A 24826-nucleotide genomic window follows, 5' to 3' on the forward strand; every position below is an offset into this window, starting at 1 on the left:
GATACTTGTAGGAATATCATGAAGTATATATTTTGTATAGGTTGATCTGTAAGTAATTTTGAAAATTTTATATTTAAGGTTGTTCTATGTGTAAGCTTCTTTATAACAGAAGTTACATATGGTTTTAACTACCAGCTTTTAGTTATGAGATAAAATTCATGTTTTTTGTTTGTGTGTTGAAATATCCTTAAGTCATTCAATGAAAGTAATTTGTAGAAATATGTAAAGCATATAAGTGTTTGAGTAATTTTGCACAGTAATTATATGTTTAGAAGTTACACTGTGCACAAAAGAAGCTTCTCTACCACAATAAAAATACAACTGTTCATGAGTAGTTTGTTGATCCTGATTCTAAAAATTGTTGAATATTACTGATCACCTCTAGTTTTTGAGCTATGTTAGGTTTATTCTAAATATTCTTATATATTATGAAAATAACACTCTGATAACTTTATTTATTTATTGAAAATTGCATTTAAGAATGTTCAAAAACAACATGTAATTATATACTGAAAATACACTTAAGCTATATTTAAAACTTTCATCATGGTATTATTTTTTATTTCTTTTTACAAAATACCTGACAGACTTGTATCTTTTATGTATGTTTTTAGTTTCATGCTATAAGAATCAACAGTAATCTTCCATCATCACAGGATTCCACTGTCTTTCTTGATATTACTGTTCTATTATAGACATAACTTGAGGGAAGTGCTCACCAAGATTATTGCTCACTGCACCTAGATATTTGATAAGAAGCTTAATTAAAAATGTGAGAAGTGTAAATTTAGTGACATCTTGGACCCAGTTTTCCTCTAGTTCTCAGGGATATCATTAATCATCACAACATAGTTTTCATCTCTGTAAATTCCTAAGAAAACTTTAACAACCAGTTTGAGTGATTTCCTAGCAGTAAGTTCTTTCTGACTGAGTAGTGTTTTAAAATCACCATTCATCAGCACTTCCCAAATCTGTGGCCCAACAAAGATACCACCTTTTAGTTTTTACTTCACTAACTTTTTGAAACTTATAAGATAGATGGAGTGATGAAAGAAACATATCTTGATGATTCACTGAAAGTTGGAACTCAACTTTCTGTTTTCCTGGAACGTAATTCTCTCACTGGCCATTCCGTTTTTTTTTAATTAATTTTATGATATTGGCTATCCCAGACAGACAAAAAGCTACAGTGTTTGGTTTACTCACTTTATAGACTTAGCAGAAGTGGATATTTGATTGCTTCAGGTATAAGCTGCATGTTCTACTATGTTCACAGCATTAATAACAGGAACCAATGGCTTAGTGTTCCCATTATGTAAAAGCACAGTTTTCACACTAACTTAAGATGTATTGGTAAAATGTATTCTTTCTTGAGAGTATAATCAGTACTTGATTCTTCAATTAGTGCATCAACATTTGTACAGAAACACAAAGTATCTTGCATGCTGTAGTGAGAAGCAAGACTTTATGATAAATTCCATTGCCGTAAATGAAAGTTCCCCATGCTGTTTCAGTATAAAACAAGTCACAAATCTGATCATTTAGTTCATCTTGTGTGATCAGATGAGGCAGTTTATGCTGAGATGCCACAGGGGTAAAATTACTAAATGAAGGAAGTAAAGATGATTCATTGTCTTTTTTGCAGTATAACTTCTATTTCCCACTTTGCTGCTGGATGTGACACAAGAAAATCATCCCCATGAGGTACTGGTTTCATCACAGATGCAATCTCTGGATATTTAGTGTATTGTTTAGTTTTGTCTGAATATCCAGAAATATTAATGCAAAAATAACAGTAAGTTAGATGATCTTTGGGCTCACACTGTATCATTGAAATTGTAAATGACACAATTGCTCTTCTTTGATTTAGCCACTGTGTGAAGCCAGATTTGGAAACTGTACAACACAAATGTAGCATAAACTGTTTAGGTGGTTTTTGGACTTTACTTGAAGTGAAAGTGATTATATCACAGGTATGATGTGAGGAAGATGGACTTTGTTTTGAGTGTGGGCAGAGCCAGACAAAGTAACCAACTGAGTGAGTGAGTGAAAAGCAGTTGAGAGAGAGGTGTATCACTCTGCCCATTTTAAGCTCAGTTGAGGGACTCCTCAAATATTCCTGTGCAGAAAAGGTGAACATGGGAATGAAGCAAAATTGGTGCAAGTCATTATAATTTTATCAAGAACAAGTAGCACATATAAACAATATATATGGAGTTTTACACCAATACAATACAGTTACTGTTTGAAGTTATCAAAATTTATTCCTTTTGTTCATTAAACTTTCTATGTAAACTTAATTTCACAGTATAAACCTATTGAACTGAGCTGATTGTATGGTATTACACATATTGTTGATAAAGTAGTGAGATACTACAGTATCTTAAAATCTAGAGGTGATGGACAAATTCTGATTACGTATCTGAAACCAAAACTATTTAACTACCAAGAATCACTTGAGTTTTCTCTAGTAGCAAATGATTTGTTATGCAGTGTTACCTAAAACATTGTTTTGGGCAAATTTGTGTGTGTGCAGACTTGTAAAAGAGTTGATTGATTGATGAATTTGTGTTATAAAGATAAAAAGTTTGTTTGTTTTTTTTACTTTACAATGGTGTGTTTACACTTTATATTTTATAATGCATGTTTTTTGAACCAAAGTTTATTTATTTATGAAAAGTGTATAACTACCTTTCAAGTTGTTTTAGAAATAAAATTATTGCTAAAAATTCAAGTTTCAAATAATGCAACATTTTTCCAAAGGGTCTTATTTTTTTTAGGTAGGTCTTGTTCAGGCTTGTGAATGAAAAGGATTTGTACAATTTTAATAATATAATTTACTAATTTTTTAAAATATTAATTTGACCTATCCATACTTTTAGTGTGAATTAATGTTCTTTACTCCCTTAAGGGTGAGAGAAGCAGACAAGAAGAAGTTGGTAGAAACTGCCCTAAAACAGCTCAGACAGTTAACATCAAACAGTGATTAGTATAATTGTACTTAATTCTTCCCTTTGTTACATATTTTGGTTTCCTATAATTACTGGCTTGATGGAAAGTATCCATTCAGTTTTTTGTGTGTTTAATGAATTAGTAAAATGTGACTGTTCAATGTCAAGAACATTGATATCAATTATTCTGAGAAGTGACTGAACCAGGCTTTCAGTTAACATTAATAAAATATAAAGATTCTCATCATTACCACAGTTTTGTTAAAAATGGATAGTTCTAGCAGCAGAGCTTACCATATTAATATTTGCCATAAAGGAAATTAGGCCAAGAAGTGCACTTTCTACTTATTTCTAACAAAATATATTGACCAGTTTTTAATTGTTTGGCTATATAGTTTTAAAATTTTGTGAGAGACAAAACGTTTATAACACTAAATTATTAAAATTATTTGACCCATGTGTTGCTTTATTTCTCAGTTTTAAATCACTTTTGTTTAGCCCATTTATTATGTTATAGAATAGGAAAGTGTGATTCTGAGGAAGTTTGATATTATAATTAAATTGTAATCATAACACAAATAATAAAAAAAGACATTAAACACGGGTCATTGTTGTCTGGCAGATTTTAGTGTATTAGTCTATTAATAATTATACCTTGAGTGAAATTATAAGTAAAATATTACAATATAAGACAAACACTGAAATATTTTCTAATATAAAAAAAATAAAATTCATAAGGTTTCTAGCTGATTTAGAAATTTAGGGAAAAAAAACTTCATTATAGTATGAATGTAGACATTTCAAGAAATCACTAGGTAAATTAACATGTTGCTATTGTGGTACATGTAATAGTTCTGTTCTAATTTTCCATTTGATTTAATAGCTAGCTCATAACTGTTTGGTCTCAAGGTAATATATAGATAGTAGAAAATGAACTTGAATCATCTAATAAACTGTTGTTGTGACACAACTGAATTCCTTGTGTTTTCTGAATATAACTTAACAACTAATTGTAAAGTTACATACAGATATTAGAATATAAACAAACCTTGTAGTATAATAAATAGCAGCTATGATAGATCTAAACTGTCTTCTTTATGATTCAACACACTGATATAGTTGTGTTAAGAGAGTCATCTGTATAAACAATATCTGTAAAGATGTTTTTTCAAAACAAACACCAAGGGCCTTTATGAGATTTTAGAATGGTACTTAATACAGTTTTTCAAGTGTGGTCCCAGTTATTACTGGAAGAAACATTTTCATGTGGATGCAAAGTAAAATTGCCAACCTGGTATGTGGTGAAGTAAAATGGTAAGCAGACAATACAGGAGAGAACAGTTAGTATAATGTACAATAATTTAGGTATAGTTGACTGGTATGCTGTAACATAATGAAGGGTGCTAAGAATACATTGTGTTATAATAATCCATAAATGGTAAAATGATTGTTACTATACCACAACTGCTGCAACCTAATGGCAGACACTAGAAAATCACAGTATTATGACAAGGGAATAAAAAATGGTTATGTGCTAATATGGTAATACTCTAATGTAGTGGGAGATGCTAAAAAACAAACAAACAGTACTACAACCATGAAAAAGTGGCTAAATGATTGTCACTGTGCTGTACCTTGATGTTGCTATAAGGTGACTGTTTTGTGGTGCTAAATAATTTGACAAAGTTGTTTACCAAACTAATGCAGAAGAGCATATGATGTTACTACTATAGAATAATTCAGTTTATTTGTTACATATACAAGACAAATATGTCTAGTAATATTACACAGTAGTATAATTTGTTTGTCATTGTATAAACAGACTTTTCATCCTCTACTTACATCAGACACTTAGAGCTGGCAGCTGATTTTTACTTAATATTAAACCAATTTACGTGCTGCGTATCTGAAAGCCAGTGTTCAGTTTATTTAGTAATAAATCTCACACATCTCATGCTTGTAAGAAATGTTTGATAGGATAGTCTACAAATGGGAAAAGGACTTTTAAAGAATCTTAAAAATGGGAATAATGTTTGACATGTTTCTCTAATAATTTGACACTGGAAGAAGTTAGTTGTGCTTAACTTTTATGAAACATTTAAAATTGTGCCTTTTACTTGTCATATAAGTATGCTACTGGTTGAATTGTAATTGACTAATTAGATAAAATAATTATTAGCTATGTTGTACTGTACATTTTAGGCTCATAATGAATGATACATCATCAGGTTATTATGGGGTATAATTTTCAACAGTTTTTTGTACTTTACATTAAATAAACCCCACTATGTGGTAGATGGTGTAGTTAAATACTTTTTCTTTGCAAAGAGGTTTAAGTGGAATAGTCCATTGCAGTTAATAATAAGGTAATATAATTTACTTTGTTTGTGTGAATAATACATACTTCATGAAAAATATGTTAAGATCCATTTTTTTTCATAATTACAGTCATTAAGTGTTGCTTTTTTTAATATCATTCATGCTTTTCATTTATAAATTTGACTGCTCATGGGAGAGATGTAATTAAACATTAAGGGTTTTTTTTGTCTCTAGCACTATACTGTTTCTGCTTCTGTTTGTTTAATTTGTTTGTTACATGAAATACCAATTTTGAAGGTCCCAAACTTGTAGATGTTTACAGCACTGGAACTACTAGTAAACATTTGTTAATGAAGAAGAATTTTTGTAACATTACTCCTGTTACTGATTGTAAACAGAAGACTTAGTACTCGTGATTTACATATTAATTTATGTTAGTACAAGTATAGTACTATATCATGTTGTTGTTTTTTTAATTCATGGAATACCTATTGTGAATCATATTAGATACTCAAGAGATTCAGACAAATGAAAAAGGTACAGAGCAATATAAAATTCTAACAAAAGATAGCCATGTTTAGATAGTGAGTAAAAAATTATCATGTTTTGTTTTTGTTATTTGTTGTGAAAAAAAGTCAGAGTGGCCCTTTAACTAATATAAAACAATTTGTTAATGATAGTGCAAGTTCCCTTGCACAGGCCTTCAACAGTTACAGAGATTAGTGATAAGGGTTAACATTTTCTGTGACCATTAGTTGTCTTAAGGGTTCAAAATATTTGTAAGCTAATAACCATCATGAAGGGTGGAAACTTCTGTAAGGTATCAGCCTCTGTGTTTCTTAAATGTTTTCACAAAAACTCTCAGTTGTTTACAATCCATTTTGTCAGGTTGGACTTCAATGGTCACATCATGATTCAAACTGCTTACTCTTGAATGTTCAACATTTAGTTGTTTCTTGTCCCAGCCTTTTGTATTACTTTGTTTTGACCATAGGCAATTTTTTTTCAGAATAGTATGTTACTGTGGACATGAATAATTAGTGTAAATATGTGTATATTGCTTTGATGTTTTGAACTATGAAGTGCTTCTTTATGCTTAGTTTTACACTTCTGGAAACAGCTAAAACCATTTAACTGAATTGGGATTTTAACACTCGTTAAAAGGTTATAAAATTTGATAATATTGTCATGCTTTTGCTTTTGTGTAAATGATAAAAATTGATCAGAGAAACTAACTTTAAAACATAATATTTATAAGTAGACTTCAAATAAAACAAGTCAGAACTATTTTTGTGTGTGTGTGTGTTTGGAAAATATTTTATTAATCATTATAAACTTATAACTGCTACAAAGAAACTGTATAACATACTTATTTTCTGGTTGTGTTAGATGTTGATGTTTTTCAGTTTGAAGAAATCAAGTTTTGTGGAATGTTTTTTGTTCAGTAACTGAGAAAGATATTTATCTGTGTTGTACATTGTATGTTTTTTTTTGTTTGTGGGTTACATTTGTTTTCCACAAAATAGTTTATTGTAACTTATCTGTTTATACCTTTGTTGCTGAGTTTTTGGGAGATAGTTTTCAAGTGCCTTTTGTGTGCAAACCAAACAATTTCCATAAAATCAGTTTATAAGTTTTTTAGTAAATTTATCCTATTTAATAACACCATTTTTTTGCTTGAGTTGTATATAGAGCAATATTTACATGTTTATGTACACAGTATATTTATTACTTGTTTTGGTTTCTGAAAATATTGGATGGATGAATGGATAGAATACATTAAAAGTTAATTGTATACTTAGTGTTGTTTTGTTAACTGGTGTTAATTTTTAATGTTTTAAACAGTAATTTGTATGTATTTACGAGTACTATATTATATGAAACTATGTTGTTTTATCCAATAACAAACAAGCATACTTTAATGAGATGTTGGTTGTTTTTTTTGAAGTTAAGAAATAATAATACAGTTGTTAACAGAATGACTAGTACATAGTTTCCAAAAAATGTTTTGTAGATTGTTTTTATTATAGGCTGTGTGTGACTTACAGATATTGCTGTATAGTCACAGTTCTTTGTAGTAACATTTACTATGCAACTCTAGATACATATACTTCTCCCTCAAGTACTTTTGTCAGACATCATTTCATTTGTAGGTCATAAAAACGTGATGAATATAATCTACAGCCTTTGTCACTGTTTGTTTTTAACAACTAAAATAAGAAGACAATTTTTATGACACAATATCAAGATGTTCCTCTCATTTGATACTTCTGCTTATAATGACGTAAAATTATTTTTATGGAAGTAAACATCACAACTTTATTCAACATACATTATTATTGTGGCATTATATTTTATTTCATAACATTCAGTTTGAGATGTTTTAAGGATAGTTTGGTACAGCTGCAGCAATGTATCCTTGTCTGATAAATTTTTTTAGTGTTCCTCTTTCTTTTGTTCATGCAATCATATGTCCTAATGTGATATTAAGTACAGTGATTGTGAAGGAAAAAGAAAATTTACTGAATTTTTAACATGATACAGGATATTTGAATATTTTGAGTTATTTGCTTGAATCATTTCATAATGTTCATTATGAAGAATGAGGATTTAACAATCTGGATTAAACAGAAGTTTATTTATACATTGCTATTTATCTTCAGTTAAGACATTTTTACATTTTTCTGTTAGAGATTCCATCTTTTGATTTCCCATCCTATGTTATAATCCTTGTACAAATTTTACAACCCTAGTCATTCCCATTTGGTGATCACGTTTGTATGTATATCTTCCCCCTTAAATAGCTGATTGGCAAATAGCAAGATTTTGCCCCAGCTGTTATTATCTTTGAAGAAAGTTCACTGAATAAAGTAAATTAACATTTTTCCAGGGATATTTTTAGCATGATACAGCCATGTTCTCAAAGCTCTCTTTGCCTTCAATTGTAAATTCAAGAAGGTTTACTGTTAGTAATAGGGATAACACAAGATGAGTCTGTAAAAATATTTTATATATCAGTTTTTTTACTTCCAATAAAAAATTTCCTTACAAGAAAATGAGGACAGTTTCACACTATTAACTCATCATCTCTTTTGTATGCCGTTTTTCAAGGAGCTTCCATTAATAAAAAATTAACTTCTCATACTGAACCTGTAGCTTAAGGTAGGCATGTTGCTCTCTTTATAATCATGAGGTCCTGTGTAAGTAAGTAGTAACACAAAAGTAATTTAGAATGTATAAGAGTGATATTCAAATGCAAGTAATAAAGTAATACCACCCTAACCAACAATGGAATTATAAGAGAATGATTGTCACATGCATTTAAAAAAATTAATGTTATGTGGTAGTTAGTCTTTGGAAATTCTTAAAACTGTTTAACACCTTAAAACTTCCCCTTGTGGAGACTGCCAAATAAAACTGATGGTCCAAAGATTTTGAGATGCTTGTTAAAATGTTCTGGGATATTTGTAATCAGTGTGATATAATGGTCAGGGTCGTGTAATTCTGTGATAAAATACTTAAGTCCTGTCTATTGACTTGAAGATCCCTTGCATATTTGGTCTGGCATGGCCAAGTGGTTAAGGCACTCAACTCATAACACGAGAGTCGCGGGTTTGAATCCCCCGTCACACCAAACATGCTCACCCTTTCAGTCATGAGGTTGTTATAATGAGAGACTCAATCACACTATTTGTTGGTAAAATAGTAGCCTGAGAGTTAGCAGTGGGTGGTGATGACTAGCTGCCTTCTATCTAGTCTTGCACTGCTAAATTAGGACTGCTACTTCAGATAGCCCTCACGTGACTTTGCACAAAATTCAAAACAAACACACAATTTATGCATATTTACTCTTATTTAAAGGAACTTTGTAACTTTGGACAGTGACATACTGGGAAAAAAAACCTGTTTTGTTTATTGCTAGTAAATTTTGTTATTTTCATGCCATTGAAAAATAATTTTGTTTCTTTCTTCTTTGTTTATTTTTCAGAGGTTTCTAAAGAAAATCAAGGAACGATCTTTGTCGCTGAGTGTCTAGGAGAAGAAAACAAAGTAGTACTAGTCAGGAAGATTCAGAATTAAGTGAAGGTGTAGTACTAGTGAGGAAGATTCAGAATTAAGTGAAGGTGTTAAAATTTGTTTATTTTAATTTAACTATTACATGAAATAAAAGTAGATAACTACCAGTTCTGTAGTGCCTCGCTGGTACAGCAGTAACTCTACAGATTTACAATGTTAAAATTAGTGATTCAATTCCCCTCGGTGGACTCAGCAGATAGCCCAATGTGGCTTTGCTATGAGAAAAACGCACACGCCAGTTCAATTAGTAAAAGGTAAAAAGATTTTTTACCCAATATAGTTATCATAGAAAACTTTAATTCAACATTTTCTAACTCAAAAATACTTTAGAATTGGTTATTTTATCATTTTGTAACATTTTTTTTTGATAAAAATTGGAATGAATATTTAAAAAATGTAAACACTTGTTTGCATACAGCTTTGAGGGGAATCTCTTGTAAATGGTGCGACTTTAAATTATTTTCAAATTTTCATTCCATCCCAAAACATTGGTTTATAGATAAATAAACTATCATACTTTAAATACATAATTAAACATTTTATGTTTCTTTCCTTATTTTTATTATTACAGTTTTTCAATTCCACCCTTTTATAATGTCACAGCATGTAGTCTGAACTACAATGAAGAAAAGCATAAAGAATATAGCTACAAATAAGGTTTGAATGCCATTAGATGGAGCATATTATAAACTGTTTCCATCAGTGTGAAGCCAGTAAAATATTTAAGCAGAGGTCCTCAGAGATGAACAGAGGAATCTTGTGAAAAGTTTAGTAAACATAAAACTAAACTAGAGATCTGATACTTTTATTTTTAGTTTCTTTAGGTGTGTTTCTCATTGTTAAAAGGTGTTTTTTGTATTAAATTATATCTGTTTGAAAGCTATGAAAAGTTTCTCTTACGACCAGACATTAGTTAAATTTAGAGGGTAGTGAAGGTAACACCAATATATTATTTTGATTCAAATCCTTATTTATTTTGTTAGGTTTATTGTATGTAAATAACACAAGTAAAATAACTTGATGAAACTTACATGAATAGATGGCAACTGCCTGTTGGAGAAAAACAAGTGTAGATGATAACATTTGGAAAGTCTTCCACCTCTCGTCTTCAAGTGGAAGACTTCAAAATGTCATCCTCTACACTTGTGATTTTACAGCAGTTATCGTCCATTCAACTAAGTTTCATCACAAATACTCTGTTTAAACAAACAATCAAAGAATAGTAAAACAACGTGTTATTTTGTGAAGATAGTTTGGTCAAGTCTAAGAATATGGTTAGCAAACATATTTTTAACTACTCTGACCACTTTGGTGGTGATACCTTTGTTAAAGTTCATGATGGTAGGTTATGAATAAATCTTTGTAACAGAAAGAGCCAGAAAATTTGAAAAGTATTAATTACTGAAGAAGGTATACAACAAATCTCAATAAAAATGTATTTATTTTCATTATGATTGAATATTCATATCTTTTATCAGGCTTGCAAAACTGTGTCAATAAAGCACCAACTATCTGTACAAATGTAGCTGTTCTGTTTTCACAGTTTTCAGAAAATATTTACAGGGTCATCACTGTGACCAGTTGTACTTGGGCACAGTTTATAATTTGTCAAATTAGCTCTTCTGAGCCATTAGGTTTAAATGTTTGTACTTTAGCACAGATGTGACACCATTTAAGAACTTTCATGAAATTGTATTTTGTAAACATGAAAATGTAATTATATAAAGCTGTAGGTTTGAATTTGGGTATTTGTCTGTAGTTTGTACTAAATACTATATAAGTGATTTGGAAGTCAAGATAATGAAATTTCATATCCAGAAGTACTTAAAATATTATAATTGTAAATTATTCATAGTGAAATGGTAAAACACCCTTATGTTAAAAATGTAAAACTGTGACAGTTATGCTGTACAACATAGTGATTAAATGCTAACAAAGCTTTGTGGAAACTTAACGATAACCACGATGTCACATTACATTTCCCAGATAAATATTCTTCAAGATTTTAATACATTTCACCATTTCAACTTGTGACTGGTTAGATATCTCACAATAATGTTAATATGATATTTTTATTTTAAAAAAATTTCAGGATTGGTAATTTTCAATTTTGTTTGTATAAAATACATCTTGACTATAAAAAATATTGTCTGGTCATTAGTAACTTTAGTGACACAGATTTTATCGTATCATTATTACTTATCTCAGATGCATTGCATGGTATTTTTAAATATTGTAAGTATATATTTTAAAGTGTCTAACAGATTGTATTATTTCTGTATAAAATTGTTCATTATTATTACATTCTTTATGACAGAGACTTTTTTACTTTGAAAATAATTTATGTTTTGCAATAGTTTATGTCAAACAACCTCATGTTGGATTAAAGTTATTAATGGTATTTATCAAGTTTTGGACTTCATCATAACGATGACCAGAACAGTTTAAAATAGTTCCAATTTATCTTCTTCATTTTTATGACTTCTAATAGATCAGATATTATTATTTCTTTGTTTTTCTTGTCACATTTTTGAGGTTTATTTCAGTAATAACTTTATATTTTTCATTTATCTCTTTGTTATGGATATTTAAATATAAAACTTTGTAATTTCTCAAATGTCTGTCAAAATTCTTTATCATGTAAATTAGGGTTTCCCAGAATGGTTGATATTGATCCCCTTGGTTTGGTGAGACTGTAAAGGGGTGAATAAGGACTTAAGTGTTGATAGGAGGACAGAAATAACTCCTGTGCTAAAGTTGGCCTATGCATCTAACTGCTGTATGACTCTCCAAGTTTGTATGTTGTTAAAACTGCAATTAGTCATGTAAATGGTTGGACTTCTGAAGAGACAGAGAAATAGGTTTAATGTTAGAAACTTCAGGGACTCAAACTCTGAAACCTACAGTCCGATATTCATCAGGCAACTTTAGAGAAAACCTCATTCTTTTCACATTTTATGTTTCCTAATGATTGCATCATAAAAGTTGATTATATTTTGAAGTTTCACTTCGAATTTATGTTCTAAGAATTTGAGAATCAGTGACCGCTTTATAAATTTCTAAAGGGGTCAACATCTCAAAAGGCTTTAGGAAATCCTGATATTATTTTGATATATTTAGGTGTATGGTATACGACGTACTTGTGCTGTTTATGACCTCCAAGTTCTTATCATTCATGTTCTATGTAAAGTATAAAATCAGTGGCCTTTTTTAATCATTTCAAACCAGTTCATGTGTTTGGTCGAATAAACGTACGACAAAAAATTTGTCATTATCAATTGCTAACTAATTTCTGTGTGTTATGAAAACAATGATTCAGGTCATTCTGAGTCAGACTTAGAAGAACAGCAGTGACACAGCTAGTTGCACCAGTGGTAGTGTGACTGAGCATGTAGTCGAAGAAGAAGAGTTGAGTGACTACGGTGAGCACAGTGGACTTAGTGTTGAGAGTGTCACGAGCACTGCTGTTGACTGCAATGGAGGACTAGAAGAAAATTTGACTAGTAATAAGGCAGTTCTGCAAAATGGACTTGATTGTATTAGCATTAAAAGTAAAAATTTTGTTACATAGTGTTATTTTATGCTCAGATTGATAAAAATAAGTGTCTGGTATTTCAGTTTTAAACATTTTTGTTTTGTATAATATTTTAATATGATGAATGTTTTTGTCAGTCTTTGGATATAGTCAACACCAAAATATCTTTTTGAGTATTATCATCCTAAATATAGGTCTCTAGTGGAACAGGAATTGACACCCTCAGTAGTTGAAGTCATTAAAATCATCAACCAAGAAGGACTTTTGCCGGGTATCAAAGTTGTTGCTGATTGGCTAATCATCAATAGTGACATTATTGTAACTTATGGAGAGGTGATTAAAGCTGTTTCTTTGTTTGTTTAAATTCTGGTATATTTATGTTAAATTGTAATTTTTTTCTGGAGTGTTATTATCTTACTACAAGTTATTTTAAACTGTGGTATTCATATATGATATCACTATTTTTGCTTTAAATAACCAATTTGTTCTGGCATTTGATTTATATAAATATGTATGACTAATTGCTATTTGATCATTTGATATCGTATGGTAATTTTTTATATGGAATCAAACTTTTGATATGCACTGCTGGCCAAAACCTTAAAGTCAGTGAACATGAAAAAATATGCATTTTGCATTGTTAGACTCAACCACTTATTTGAGTCGAGCTTTGAAAGATGAAAATAAGAAAAGGGAAAATAAAAATAAAAAACTTTTCAGCATTTAATAGGGAAAATGTGAACACTATGAAATTAGCCTAAATACTAGCTGGTCAAAAGTTTAAGACCATACAGAAACGAAGCGTTAATCGGTAAACACGTAATGAAATTTAGTGATTTGTGTTCAAGCATTAGCGTTGTCAACATCTCCCACTGACATCTCCTGTGTTACATTGGGTAAAAACATGGCAAAGGCTAAAAAAGTTGACAGAGTTTGAACTTGGCAGAATTGTTGAGCTGCAAAAGCAAGGTCTCTCTTGATGTTGCAAATTTCTTAAAAGACCCTGAAAGATATGGAACGAGAATTTCAAGTGGTTGGGCCATGAAAATTTCACCGGTGTTGAGTAGTGTTGATGCAGAATGTAGATCAAGAACAATAAGATGGCATCTGTGAGAGAAAGGCTTTGAAAACTGTAAACGTCTTCAAAGGCCATGCCTCCTTCCACACCATGAAACAGCTCAGTTAAACTTTGCTGAGAAGCACCAAACATGGGACCTAGAAAAGTGGAAGAAGGTTTTGTTCTCTGATGAGAAAAGATTTTACCTGGATGGTCCAGATGGCTTCCAACGTTACTAGCACGATAAGGATATCCTGGGGTACTTTCTCCTTCCAGTATTATACAGGGGCATCAAACAGCAGCTGGTTACATTGGCATGTTGGAGAGAGCATCCTTATTGACTGAAGGCCCTTACTTTTGTGAAAATGACTGGATCTTTCTCAAGAACAATGCTGCAATCCACAATGCCCACAGCACAAAGGACTGTTTCATGATGAATAACGTGATTCTTTTGGACCATCCAGCGTGTTTGCTCAAACTGAATCCCATTCAAAATGTTTGGGGGGTGGATAGCAAGGTCTTTGATGTGAAAGAATTAGCAAAAGTATAATATTACTACAAATATATAGACAGACAGACCAACACCTGGTAGTTGTTGTGAACTTACTGGACTGCTTTAAGTTGCTGTAAGTTTAATGCTTGGTATTTTCTGATGCTAGTCCTCCAAGTGTTCAAGGTTTTGTCTGGAATGGACCAGAATGGAAACAAACACAGCCTTTGCCAGAGGACTTTACCCTACGTGGGCTAGCCCCACTTGAGAATTTTCACCTTCAGTTGGAATTTGATACATCCTATGGACTTAGTTCGAAAGAAGCTAGTAATTGTTGATTTAAGTCAAATTAAATTACGTGATTTATTTGCTTACACATAATAATAAAAACTCTGAATATGCAAAAGAAGTAATCTAGTAAAAGAAGAAAACTATCACATTTTGACATAATAACCTTCTACAATATAAATATTTATCTCTGCTTAGTTTTTTTTGTTGTAGTTATTTGGAATTTTTTAAAAGAAGTTCTATATGTGGAATTCTGACTAACCAGTTGTTATTTCATCTAGAAACAGTTGAATATGTAGCTTTTTTTGTATTACATGGTTGATCTTTATATTATAAATAATTATTATGTTACTGTGTAGTAAATTAAAACTTTATTGGATGATAAAACTTAAGTTTTTTTACAAATAATTTAGTGCACTTACCCCTGTCACAACTCACATTTCATCCTTCCATAACTTAGAAATAACAACGTACTTTTGTTCAGGCAAATGTTTCAACATTTTTCTGCAGATGTTCTTCAGGTAAGTAGCTTAAGTGGGATGTATGTGTGGAAGGCTGTAAGCTTACAACTAACCCTGTAAAAGTGATATATTACAACAGTCTCTCTGTGATAACTTATAGTTGTTTGGCTCTGTTTCTTTGTTGTTGTTTTCCTGAATTACACGTTGTACTCAAGTTTAGTGATTGCATAAAGGCTTCTACAAGTCATTATATGCTAGTGGTTTATGTCTATTTAATTTGTGTAACGAGAGTGATGTAAGATTGTGGGATATAACACTGGAACATTCATTGTAACTGAACAATGTCATATATATGTTGTTACTGCCTTCATTCTGTGTAAACATAGTTACTTTTGTTACTTCAGTATCCAAACTTTTGTCATGAGAACACTGAAACTGGCCAGTTTAGATAAAATGCTTGTGTTTAATTTTTTTTTGCTCTCCAGCTTTCATTAGTTCTCTTAACTTTTTACAATCATTTTGTGTGTTGTAATAATTAATGTTTATTTACCTGTTAGATATCAGTGGATATGTATTCTGGAATATCATATTATACCACTAATATGTAGACTTTTTGAGGGAAAAAAAAAGTTTATAAATTAATGTACACAATATTAATGAGATTGTTCAAAAGTGTTAAGTTGAATTTTGTGTTAATCAAGATTTGATTTTCTCACACAAGTGTATTAGCTAAAATGCATACATAAACATTTGTTTTTTTTGCTTGTGGTGTTACTAGGTTTTTCTCCGCATACAGTGTCTTCACAATTTTGGCCAGTTATTAGCTAGGCTCCCAAAGACAGGAGTCAGTTTTAACTCTGAAAAAGAATGCTTTACTGCAAGTAAAAGTTTCAGTGGAGCTGTAAGTAAGGCTGTAAGTTTCAGTGGAGCTGTAAGTACTGAGGCTGTAAGTTTATAACAATCTAAATGTTATTGTGTTATTGACTAGTTACTGGTGTCCATCTCTTTTTCATAACTGTTTCTTTGTACACTTCTCCTTTTGTTCTTTTTTTCTGTTTCTGTTATAAGCATTAATGATAAACCAAAAATTTGAATTTGATGCCGACTGAAGAAATGTGTAAATATTATGATAAGACAGTTAAAGAGTAAGTGAATATTTGTTTGAAACTTCCTGATGAAACCATAAACAACAGAAGAGTTTTGGAGAAAGAAAACTAACACTGGAAGTTTTGTCTGACTTGTATGCACCATTATTCCAAAACTGAATTGTGAATTTTTTATTAACTTTAGAGAAGTATTGAATTAATTTCATACTTCTGTTTTATGTCATTACACAAGAAGAAACCTTGCACTAATTACTAAATGATATATATGTATATATATAAATGTATGTGTGTGTGTGTATAGTTTCTAGGCAAAGATGAGACTTGTTTAGTTTAGTGCCTGGGTTTTAACAAGCAGAATAAATTACTTTGTTTTTATTTAACCTGTTAAATTTTATTCAGGTATTTGTTGTTTTCAAGAGTATTTTTTAGTGTTAATCTTTTGAATTAATTATATTTCTCAAGGAGTTGAGCAACCTGTAGGTCAAAGAAAACAGATGATGTGGAACATGGCTCATCTGTGGTTGAAGGTAGGAATGTTGTGAAAAATATATTGTCATGACTCTATAGTATTATTAGAAATATAAATATATGTTAACTGTCTTATGTTGTATAAAGCATATCAGTTTATGATGTCAATTTATTTTTTATATATTTTTTGTTCTTGTTTGCAAATTCTACTTGACTAATATTTTAATGTTAGTGAATTTTCCTTTAGTATACAAATTTTTTAAATGATGAAACATATCAGTAATATTTTTTGATTCATATGTCTAATATTTCACTGATATGGGTATGTGGATCTAGGCTGAAGTGAATGATTTGGAATCTAAAGTGAAAGGAGGAGGATTTCCCCAACTTTCCCCTTATCTGGTTCCTGACATTAGCTCCTTCTGTCAACATTTGGCATTGTCAAAGCAGCTGAGATTATCCAAGAGATTTGTTATTGTTGTGCCATCTGTTGGTAAGTACATTCAGTAGCACAGTTTACTTTTACTATTAGTTTTTGCTTCATAATTAACAAATAAAACTGAAGGTTATAGATACTCTTGTTGAGTCAAGTTACTCAGCACAATATGAAAGTCAAACATAGAAAATTGTGTTATTCCCTTCTTACTCAGAGAGGTTGTTCCACTATAATTACTTCTAGAACCTTCTAAATGTGTATTGAAAGTTTTAATACAAATTTGTATTTCATCTGCTATTTTCTCAATTTTAACACTATATGGGTGCTGTCTGTTTGACTGGCCTTGTAACCAACACAACAAAACATGATATCTTAATTATCCTTTCCTTCTTTTAGGATGACTGCAGATTTCAGCAGAAAATTACAATTATTTATCCTAAATGGCAACAAGCTTGTAACAGTGTACTTCTGTTTTTAATTTTGTTGTTTTGTTTCTCTTTTATTCATGCTTCATTATAATCTATAGTAACAAAGTGCAGGGAATTTATTTTAAAAACAATTAGGATATGTCACCTATCATCTAACAACATATATTCTTTGTGCATTCCTCAAGGCAACAAAATTCCCATTTACCTTTTTTTTTAATCTAATCTATTAAATTTTTAATTTGTACATTTTAGGACTTTTTGGTTAAAGTTTACACATCTATAAAAAAAAATAACATGTTAAAGAAAAAAATTCAACACTTCAGGATTGAAACCTTTTTGATCTTGGAAGCTGATCTTCATCGAACCTAAGTTGGTTGTCCCAAAAAATAATTGTATAATTTTCAAATACTCATTTTGGAAATAAAGTTCAAAGAGTAAACCAGAATTACTCATACTTATCTTTCTTTCTAACTTACCTACTTATGAAAAGGTTTAAAACATTTCATTACCTAGTGGAATACTGATATCCTTTTACTAAAATGAAACAAAGACATTACAGTCACGTAGGTCATAGAATGGCTTTTTTATTGGTCATAAATATGTAATGTTAACAAGAAAGCATGAGTAAATAAATAATTTAGAAAGAGATCAGACATTCTTATTTTAATTTCTGGCCTGTTAGTATCTGTAATCAGAGTACCTAATTATGGAATATTGTAACACTTAAAGGGAAGAAAGAAAGCTTAAAACAAGCCTCCATGGGAGTGTACTTGTAATTCCAGTTCAGATTTAACACAAAGCTATCTGGTTGGTGAGTGCATGGCCATCCTATTTTATCAATGTTGATTTCATTTATTGTTCATGGAAGGTGATCCACTATCTTCTCATAATTCTGAAAGTGAAGTGGTCCTATTCTAGGTCCTTGGTTGAGCACAGGTACCATGGAGGCATCCTGATGGATGGGTTCTATATATATATATATTTATAACCATTCTGTTCAAAATACAGCAATGGTGTGATGGTGTAAAGAGTATACCATCCCTTAAATTGAGTGGCATCATAGAATTAAACATCTAAATGCAGTTCTCCTCTTCAATTGGATGTGCTCATCCTATCCTCATGCAGATGTTTGAATCCTGCAGGCTGGTTTTTGAATATCAAGAGAGCCAATCAACTTTAGTCCTCACACAGGTTTGGGGTTGTCCATCTGTCTCCCTTGATTCTTCCTTCTGTGAATTGGGTAATGGAAAGTAAGCAGTATATTTCTGTTTCTGTCTTGGGCACTCCCTCATTCTCTCATGAGATATGGATGTTACTGACCTTTGAATGTTTTGGCACAGTCCTACAGTGACAGGAGTTTATTGCTTGCAGTGAGCTTCCAGCAAATACAGGATGACACATTTCCAGATTTCTGGGTCAATCCTGTATCATGCCCTGAGTCTGTGTTTACCTCACATCCATGATTTTAGGGCCTGAAATGACTGTGATGATCCTTGCCTTACCTTCAAGCAAATGTCAGTACCCAGCGAGGAGGTTTTAGATGTGGTTAACATGATAAATATGAGTTGGTTACGTTTGTGTCTGACATCTTAATTAGATGAACACAATCCTCCTATGGCAGTTCCTGGAGGGGGCATATAGATACAAGCCAACTTTAGTTGAAACTGGCAAAAGTGTATGTAGAATAAACAGACATACAAGTGAATCACACTTCTGCTTTATATATTTATATTAATAATATTTTAATATAATAGCCTACATTTAATCCTCATGTTAAGGTTAGCAGTTTAATTTTTAACATTTCTAACAAAGGTGAAGAATTGCATATTGTGTTACATAATCTAACAGCTGTTCAGTTTTTAATTAAATTATAATAAATGGTTTCAGCTTGAGTTTTGAGTTAAAAGTTCAAATATGTCTTATGAGAGAAGCGTAAGGTAAAAATTATTTTCAAACTTTCTTCACTAAAGAAAGTTTGAAATACGTTTCTCTATTTTATTAAGCTTATGATATATATAAGAAGATTGTGATAGTAAACATATATACTGTTACTTTATAAATTGGGAGACTACTGTCAGGCAATATTTTCTGAAGATGGACTTCTCTATGAAGCATGTGTTATGAGTATTAATGAACAAGAAGGGACATGTGTTGTTCACTTTCTTGGGTATGGTAATGAGGAAGAAGTTTGGATTGGAGATCTTCTTGCATCTCAAGGAAAGCATGCAAGAGCACAGCAGGAACTTGCAGCCCAAGGTTATTTTGCTGATAACATTGATGTGGAGGTAAAATATGCATACTCAGTCAGTAATTTAAGACTTGTATAACATTATACATTTATATATATTTATTATATTGACCTTTAAGTCATTGCTAACCTACATCACAGAAGCTACAAGGATGCAGCACATGTGCACCCATCTTACTGTATCCAAGAGCATAAAACTGACCTTTAGTCATCACAAAGTTACCTATCTTGGCTGAGCTTTAGTGGGCTAGTATTTTCAGTTATATATGTATTATCATTACTACAATTAACAAATATGTTTTTAAACTTATTTCTTTTGTAAAATATAGAACTGTAAATAAAGAAGTAAAGCAAACAATTATCTCTTCCAGTTACAACCTTTGTACTCAGTTGCTCTTTGCCTTATGTTGCTAATATTTAAGAAACTTCACACGTGGAAGATGAGAAATTAAATAATTTTTAAAGGTTTTATATATATACGTTTGAATAACCAAAAATTTATAAATTACTATATTGATACCATTATAATTTATCAAGTGTAGTAACTAAGCTGTATTTGGGTCTTAAAGAATATGAAATTTCAAACGGGCTAAAGACCCAACTTACCAGCACAAAGTAATACTTTAAAATGGTTGAGAAAACCACTTGAGGGATATTTTAAGCTTTTGATTGGTTATTCACAAGATGTAAGTGCATATAAGGACCTGTTTTCAAAATGGGAAGAAGTGAGTAGAGCCACTGTGTTTAATTCAGTATATGAATGATATATCAACAAATAGAAAAGATAGGAGGTTCTTATTTCATATTCTAGCTTCTCAGTATCAGTAATTTGAGTTCCTAATTTGTACAAAACAATAAGCTTCGTACTTGGACACCCAATCTGAACCAATGCTGCATTTAACGTACCTTGTGACACACAGAAATCAATGTTTAAAAGTGTTTTTTTAATATTTATTTTTAAATTAAGAAATAGAATAATGTATAATATGAAAATTTACAGTATAATCTACAATTTGATACCAAACATAATGACATAAATTCATAAAATAGTATTATAGTATTAAAGCAGTATTATAATTGCCTGAGAACAAGCTATTTTTTTATGTAATATATTGTAATGAATATATGTGTGTCCATGAAAGATATCATAAGTGAATGTTTTAAAAGTATTGCATGGTATTGTAAACAGTATAAATACAAAAATGCTTTGTTTCTAAACTCTGCCACAGTGATTTTTTGTATCTAAACTTTATGTAGTATTTGTCAACCTTTGACTGTGTTCTTTTAGGTTTATTCCCATTTTGTTTACAACTATTTAGTCTTAGTGCCAATGGAAGTAGACAGCTTTTATGTCACTAGTTGCTCCACACATTTTTATTTTTGTGTGTTTTATCTTGTACAAAATAATACTTTTTCAAGAATTGAAAGAAATCCTTTTAATTATTGCACAGAATAAGTTTTTTTCCTTCAGATAACTTAATACTTGCATGTTAAAATTTTTAAATATTTAGTATTGTACTTAAAGCTGGTAGAAGTATGTGTAACATTATTCTAAAACTGAAATCTATAAAGCTATAAAAATTAATGATAATTATTGGAATTATAATTTCAAATACTAAAGATTACTTGTAGTAACATCATTCTTTCAAAGAGGTAACTGCTAAAATTATACTTCTAGTTTCATTTTAAAGGTATTTTAGTTTAAAAATAAAATTGTGTTCTATTCACCAGGGCCTGGCATGGCCAAGCGTGTTAAGGCATGTGACTCGTAATCTGAGGGTTGCGGGTTCGCATCCCCATCGCGCCAAACATGCTCGCCATTTCAGCTGTTTGGGGCATTATAATGTTACGGTCAATCCCACTATTCATTGGTAAAAGAGTAGCCCAAGAGTTGGCAGTGGGTGGTGATGACTAGCTGCCTTCCCTCTCGTCTTACACTGCTAAATTAGGGACGGCTAGCACAGATAGACCTCGAGTAGTTTTGTGTGAAATTCAAAAACAAAACAATCTTTTCACCAGAAAGAGTTATTACCTGAGTGTGCACTTCAGTGTAAGTTCCTGAGCATGCTGCAGGCCTCTAACAAAGCTCTCATTCCTACATCTATTAATGTGCATTGTACCAGTCTGTTGTTTCATCATTATTAAACCATAGCCCCCCAGCAGTAGGAGGGTGACACATCTTTTATGTGTAGTAGTCACCACAAACACAAGTGTAGTCTTTCCTTTCTTCATTATCAAGTAGAATAATACTAAGTTTAAACTTAACAGTTAGAACTTTCATTTGAATTATGTTGATTTTGATTTTCTTTTAATTCACCTTTTATTGTTAGGGGAAACATGTCCTACTACCTGTTATTGTTATTTAATCCAATGTACAAGTTTCATCCAGTAATCTTCAAGGTCATTATTAGATCTATGGCTATTGCCATACTTGTTTTAGTGTATTTCTAATTATTGCCGTTATTTTCTTTCTTTATGATTTAAGAAAAAGGACTATCATAATATGAGCTTCATGTTTTCAACTGAATGTTCCCACATTAATGATATCCTTCAAGGTTTTTAAAACTCTTTTACAGAAGTCATACTATACTGTAATGACAACTGCAGACAATGATCAGTGATATTACTGCCATTGTGCACAATTTGGCTGGTTTGATTCTTATCTCTGATGTAGGATACTAACTACACTTGCTTTAACTTCTCATTGAAGTTCTACTTTTGTCTTTCTATGCTTGGGATTTACAGTTATGTGTCTTTTGTTTTCTCTTTCTGCAGTTAATTTCTGCTAAATCTTGAACACCTGCATGGTCCTCTTTCACCTGATACTTTGAGTCTAGAGATATATTTTTCTTACATTTTTCTTTCAATCTACCCTTTTCACCGTATTTCAATTTCTTTTTTGTTCTTCTGCTCCTTTTATCCATCATGACCCTTCCAGCTTTTGTGAGGCAGCTTGCACATATTTGTTTTCCACTTTGCTCTGGGTTTTCTTCCATTTGTTCCATTTAGTTGGATATTTTTTTGGACTGCTCCTTATTAGGTTGCTTTATTTTCTGTTTAACCCTTATCCAGGACTTCTGTCTTGGGTCCTTGTGATATGGTGTTTGGGTTTTGTGTTTTTTTAATTAAGTTGGTATCTTTAGCTGATGATGCAGTTCTTCAGCAGTGTTTGTATTCACCAGATTTTTATTTTATATGTCTATATATATTGTTTTTTTTGGAGTGATCCTCCTCTTTCTCTTGTCCTCTTCTTACTATTAACTATCTCCCTTAAGCCATGGAGGCAATTCATTCCTGGAGCTACTTGTTGACTTCAGTCCTGTAAAAACTTTTCCATTGGTGAATCCCTTTGCTACATCCTATGAAGCTCTGTAGGTTCTTTCTCAGAGGTTTTTCCTTCCATCTTTTACTCTGCACCTCTCCTATTGAATAGGCTGTGAGGTAATTCCTCTGCTCCATTCTAGAGTTCTACTTCTGTATTTTTTTATCATTCCAATGAAGGCAGAAGGCTATTAGTCTGTCCCACTTAACCCAATTTTGGTCTTTCTTTTGGTCAGTTTTCTCATCATGATGGATAACTTCCACATCTTGATTTGTATACATATTTTTTGCTTCCTTTGATTTACCTCAGTGATCAAATATTTGATTCTCAATAGTTCCTTTTAAGTTGGTTATGGCCCAGACTTTTTTTTCTCCGAGGTCATATTCTTGAAGCCTATTATATCACTAATCTATAGACACTTGGTCTCCACTTACCACACCGAGTGTGGCTTACTTTGTTTTGACTTCCCTTTTCCTTCAGGAGTAGTCTCATTTCAATCTCAACCCTCCTCTAACTACATTCGTGGAGAAGGCACAGCCTACATTTTTTGTCTTTGTCACTTGGAGGTTTTTGATACCAGGACTCTTGTTTCCTTTGTTTCCTGCATGAGTTATTTTGGAGGATTCCCTCTTCTCTTGAATCTTTTGTTCCTCTTAGATTTGCCCATACACATTTCCTTCAGTAGTTTATGATCTGTCAATGCAGGTATCAGTTGATCTCACATGGCCCTGGATACCCTTTTTTTCCCCATTTATACAGACTTGCATATGATTGGAGCCTTTCAGATCTCAGATCAGTGACTGTGTGCTCCTTCTGCATATAAATGTGAGTTTCTGTATCTTTGGTGACTGTAGGTGGTACTTAGTGCTTAACACTCACCAGTTCTGTAACAACACCTTTCAGCTGCTTCTGTTCCAATGAGGTACAGCTCTGGATGGCTGATCCATTTCTGATGCCAAGGGCAAGGTTTCTCTGGTTCTATATTTTTGAGCTAGTCTCTCCTCACAGTCTAACCTTCATTTTCTGTCTCATCTGTTTGGTATTTTTATTGTGATCCATTCAAAAACATCTGTTGTTCCCTCCCCCATTGTGGAAGTACTCACTCTCAGAACTTCTTTTGTCTTGGTACTGGTCTTTCTCATATAAGATCATGATCATCAGATTTAGTTACTTATGAATCATGTCTTGAAAACTTAAGCTTAGGTGATAGAAGAACAACTCTCTCCTAGATCTGGTACCTTTACATACAGTGGTTTCTCTATCTTCTGGTATTTGTAGTGGATTTTTCTCTCACTTTTGACCTCCTATCATTACTGCCTTTCCACTCACTTTACTTTCAATCTCAGATACTATAGGATGTGATACAATAGTGTCCCATCACATACACCACAGTAACGTTTCATGTATCCTGGCTTTTGTCTCCCTCTTTTGTCAGTTTCCACTCCACAGAACAACTCTCTCCCAGATTTGGAACCTATCCATACAGTGGTTTCTCTATCTTCTGGACTGCTTGTTTGTTTTTTCTTTGTTTTTTTCTGGTCTTATAACTACCTTATTCAACATATATATATTATCCAGACAGTGGGATGTACCAATAAGCAGTTGGTGTGTAACAGGAAATACTTACCCAAAATATGCAT

At 31.6% G+C, this 24826-nt stretch overlaps 1 protein-coding gene and 1 long non-coding RNA gene across 3 annotated transcripts in view; both read left to right on the top strand.

Moving 5' to 3' along the window:
* Positions 1-16063, top strand: part of LOC143242825 (uncharacterized) — a 30438-nt gene extending 14375 nt beyond the window's left edge. For both annotated transcript variants that reach the window (XR_013023289.1, XR_013023290.1), the window contains 3 exons: positions 9259-9394; positions 13077-13215; positions 15957-16063. This is a non-coding gene — a long non-coding RNA (uncharacterized LOC143242825). The remainder of the gene's footprint in view (positions 1-9258; positions 9395-13076; positions 13216-15956) is intronic.
* Positions 16064-16093: 30 nt separating this feature from the next.
* Positions 16094-24826, top strand: part of LOC143242255 (uncharacterized) — a 50005-nt gene continuing 41272 nt past the window's right edge. The window contains exons 1-4 of the mRNA XM_076485626.1: positions 16094-16109; positions 16747-16811; positions 17089-17245; positions 19684-19901. Of these exons, the coding sequence (XP_076341741.1) occupies positions 16779-16811; positions 17089-17245; positions 19684-19901 (408 nt within the window). The 5' untranslated portion in view covers positions 16094-16109; positions 16747-16778. The remainder of the gene's footprint in view (positions 16110-16746; positions 16812-17088; positions 17246-19683; positions 19902-24826) is intronic.

The sequence above is a fragment of the Tachypleus tridentatus genome, unplaced genomic scaffold (genome assembly GCF_004210375.1).
Source record: "Tachypleus tridentatus isolate NWPU-2018 unplaced genomic scaffold, ASM421037v1 Hic_cluster_2, whole genome shotgun sequence".
Lineage (NCBI taxonomy): Eukaryota > Metazoa > Arthropoda > Merostomata > Xiphosura > Limulidae > Tachypleus > Tachypleus tridentatus.